This window comes from Marmota marmota, unplaced genomic scaffold (genome assembly GCF_001458135.2).
Source record: "Marmota marmota marmota unplaced genomic scaffold, marMar, whole genome shotgun sequence".
Taxonomy (NCBI): domain Eukaryota; kingdom Metazoa; phylum Chordata; class Mammalia; order Rodentia; family Sciuridae; genus Marmota; species Marmota marmota.
In genome coordinates, this window is record NW_025999913.1 from 19,518,572 (window position 1) to 19,522,544 (window position 3,973).

Sequence of the window (3,973 nt, forward strand, 5' to 3'; positions counted from 1 at the left end):
TAAAAAAAAAAAAAAAAAAAAAAAAAAGTCTGCTTTCTTGGTAGTAACTGTCTTAAGATCCTGACTGCTTAAGATGTAATTTCAGCCTACCGTTTTTTGGAAAGGGGAAGTCGTTCCAGTGGAGACCGCGTGTGCCCAGTCTACTAGCTTCTCAATTCCCTCAACCTCGCTCCAGCTCTTCACTGTCGCCAGCGTGGGTTGGTTTTTCAATTTACACCGCACTTGAAGCTGCCCTCTCTTGTAGGGTGCGTGTGGCCACTAGTTTTGTGCGCAAAACCACTAGACCAATTGCGGCAGAAGTGGAGCACTAGTATTCAGGGGAAAGATTGGCTTGTGTCTACCAATCAGATTTCGGCATACTGAAAATGTCACAAAACCCAGTGCTTACTGCCTTAATCCCCAAGACAATGTGAAGCCACTTTGACCATTTTGATTTGATTCTGTTTAATCCCCAACTAAATTCAGTGTTGTCCACAGCTCTCTTTGTGGGTATGTGGGTGGCTCTTAAAAGAGCCTTTGGGATTAGGTGTAAAAACGCTTACATGGCAAGTTCACTTGGAGCTGGTGTACTTGGTGACCGCCTTGGTGCCCTCCGACACAGCGTGCTTGGCCAGCTCCCCAGGCAGCAGCAGGCGCACGGCCGTCTGGATCTCCCGGGACGTGATAGTCGAGCGCTTGTTGTAGTGCGCCAGGCGCGAGGCCTCGCCGGCGATGCGCTCGAAGATGTCGTTCACGAACGAATTCATGATGCCCATGGCCTTGGACGAGATGCCGGTGTCGGGGTGCACCTGCTTGAGCACCTTGTACACGTAGACGGAGTAGCTCTCCTTGCGGCTGCGCTTGCGCTTCTTGCCGTCCTTCTTCTGCGCCTTGGTCACCGCCTTCTTGGAGCCCTTCTTCGGGGCGGGAGCGGACTTCGCTGGCTCAGGCATTTTAAAGCCTTAAAACAGCAGAAATACAATGAAAGTATGAAGCAGATTTCTGCTATTTATAGGGCATTTATGCTAATGAAGGATGCAGAGCAAGTCTTACCTAATTGGAAGATAAACGGCAGTGCTGTCATCCAGGGGCAGAACTATGCAAATGAGGTATGGAAATACAGCTTTTCTATTGGTTTCTTAACTGATGCTTATTGTGGCCAATCAGAGAGTCGGATTTACTAGCCAGGAAATGTCTATAAAAGCAGGCCTGTCCTACATACTTCCTGGCCTTATTTGTTTTGCTAGAACCTTTTTTCTTGTGTTGGTGTCTTGAGTGTGCAGATCTACCATGTCTGGTCGTGGCAAGCAGGGCGGCAAGGCGCGTGCCAAAGCGAAATCTCGATCTTCTCGCGCTGGGCTGCAGTTCCCTGTTGGCAGAGTCCACCGTCTGCTGCGCAAGGGCAACTACGCTGAACGAGTCGGGGCCGGCGCGCCCGTGTACCTGGCAGCAGTGCTGGAGTACCTGACCGCCGAGATTTTGGAGCTGGCGGGCAACGCGGCCCGCGACAACAAGAAGACGCGTATCATCCCGCGTCACCTGCAGCTGGCCATTCGCAACGACGAAGAGCTCAACAAGCTGCTGGGCCGAGTGACCATCGCGCAGGGTGGCGTCCTGCCCAACATCCAGGCTGTGCTGCTGCCCAAGAAGACCGAGAGCCACCATAAGGCCAAGGGCAAGTGATCTGACATCTGAGCTTCCGGAAACACAATCAAACCCAAAGGCTCTTTTCAGAGGCCCCCCACTTTCTCAAAGAAAGAGCTGATACTCGTACTAACTAGTTATTCCCATGCTAGTGTACCTAAAGCTTACCTCTGCCTTTATTTTGGAGGACAAGGTAAAAACTGGGCTATGGTAGGGAACTGTAAGTCGGGTAATGACAACGTTTGTATGTACTTGGTCATAGTCTCAGGACACCATTTATAAGATCGTGTGACTGGTAAATTGAGCTCGAATCCCTAGCAGGCGAAATGGAGCTGCTGTCATTACACTGCTAAGATCTGTTTTCCTAGTTTCTAGGTCTCTTCAAATTTTGGGCCGGGGAGTTATCTGCTTTGAATGGGAGTGCGAGGGCAGGGAAGCCCAGCACGGCCAAGGCTTGCCCAGGCCTGGGCTCCTGGATTAGCCAAGCAGAGGAGTAACAATCAGGACTCCTGGAGCTCCGCTGAAGCATTTAGAGTGGAATGGTTTCGTTCCTCTATTAAAGTCTAACGTGTAGTCGAATTTATTATTGCTAATCCAAGCAGAAACTGGTCCTGCAGATGTGCCTTCTGCTTTCCAGATACTAACTTGAATAGTGGGGTCTGGTGACATCGTCTCCATATCTCCCTCCTTTCTTCCCAAAGCTGCTCTCAAAGGGGGAAAAAAAAAAGTCTAGCATCCCAGATCTCAGTGAAGGCCAGGTGGTAGGAAATCAAACGGATACCTTAATGGCCACCTGTTAAATTTTGCAGCATTTTGGAAGTTATGAAGGCTGAGAACCACCAGACTTGAAGCAAATCTGGCCTCAGTGCTCAAATGCCTGACATTTACTGCATGTTGTTTGAGCCTTAACTATTGATTTATTTTCCATTTGGATTTAAATCCACCTCCCCCACTTCCTAGGTGTATTACCTTGGTTGGGTCTAGGTCTTTAAATCCTTTGGCCTCCACCTCTTCCTGTCTTTGTTCACCTTCCTTTGGAAGGAGCTGCTCAGCAGTGAAATCAGCTTGGGCTGATTAGGAGAGATGACTTCTTAGGTATTTCCTGTGTGCCAGGCACTTGTCTGTGTGCTCCCAGCATATTAATTTACTTAATCCAACAACCTTAGGAAAAGTTTCTCACCCTATCATAGATTTAATAATAAAGAAACTGAGGAACAGAGCTTAAATAAAGTCCCAAGGTCAGGACTACTAATGATCATTGTCAGAAATGGAAACAGAAAAATCAACACAAAATAGATGAACTTTATTTGCATACCAGAAAGTTCAAGATGGCATATTAAACTCTGTGAAGAGCTTAAGAGTGGAGGAGAGATAACTTCCCCAGAATCTACATGAAGAAAGGGAGGGGAAAAAAAAAAAAAAAGCCAGTAGCTTTTTGATTTAGAGTGTGACTGGTTTGGCAGAGAGATGGTTTCCAAGAGATCCCCAGGACTTGATAAACCAATATGTGTTGAGTAAGGCAAGAAGATAGAAATTTGGAATTGAAATTTGAACTCTTTCCTGTGGCTCTAATAACAAAAGGTTGTATTTGAATACTGAGTGATACATTGTGAACTCTATTAACCTCCATGGTCTGTTCTCTTCAGCAAGTCTTCCAATAAGGTCAAGGACCCGTGATGTTAACTTGTATCTAGTCAGCACAGAATCTGGCACACATAGACACTTGGTAAGTGGGCACTGAGGGAAGGTTGAGCTGCATGAATCAGTGGCTGCACAGTCAGGAAGCACTTTGTTGTGGAGGGTCAGTTAATTACTAGGGGAGACATGAAGTACACACCAGATGGACACTGTCACTAGCATCCTCTCTTTCCAGTAGAACGTCCCTCTCTTGTAATAATCCAGTTTGCAGTGGGATCTTGTCTTAGGAGCATAAGAGAAGCAGAAGGGACCAGTTGACCACCTCTTACCTAAGAGACACAGCGAAGAGCCTGCCTCCAAGCCAAGGACGTCCGTCTCAGCTCTGTCCTGGCTCTCCATCTCCAGCACACCTCCTTACCATCAGCTTGGCACTGTCATTATTCATGTCTAAAAGCCCTAGTTACCCTTGGGAAATTCTCTATTGGACAATAAATTCCCCATAGCTACAGTTGGTTTCCAGTGCTTGAGCAGGTGTCTACCTTCCATGCCTCAAGGGTTCTGGGAAAGACTATTTAAATTGGAGCAAGTTAATGAGATTGCTACACCCAGGCCAACCTAGTTTCTGAAGGCACCAGACTACAATGACAAAAGTTCATCCCAGGGTGTTACTAAGAAGCAAGTCTGGGACTAGGGTTGTAGCTTAATTGGTAGA

At 47.3% G+C, this 3,973-nt stretch overlaps 2 protein-coding genes across 2 annotated transcripts in view; one reads left to right on the top strand and one right to left on the bottom strand.

Annotated features, from left to right (window-relative positions):
- The window catches only part of LOC107149326 (histone H2B type 1-C/E/F/G/I), a 7,845-nt gene extending 6,865 nt beyond the window's left edge, over positions 1 to 980 (bottom strand). The window contains exon 1 of the mRNA XM_015494125.2: positions 543 to 980. Within this exon, the coding sequence (XP_015349611.1) occupies positions 552 to 932 (381 nt within the window). The 5' untranslated portion in view covers positions 933 to 980 and the 3' untranslated portion in view covers positions 543 to 551. The remainder of the gene's footprint in view (positions 1 to 542) is intronic.
- A 201-nt stretch (positions 981 to 1,181) lies between these two features.
- On the top strand, positions 1,182 to 3,094 carry LOC107149321 (histone H2A type 1-C). The gene has a single exon (XM_048799913.1). It carries the CDS (start codon positions 1,270 to 1,272, stop codon positions 1,660 to 1,662), a length of 393 nt encoding a protein of 130 aa, XP_048655870.1. The 5' UTR covers positions 1,182 to 1,269; the 3' UTR covers positions 1,663 to 3,094.
- The last annotated feature ends 879 nt before the right edge of the window (positions 3,095 to 3,973 follow it).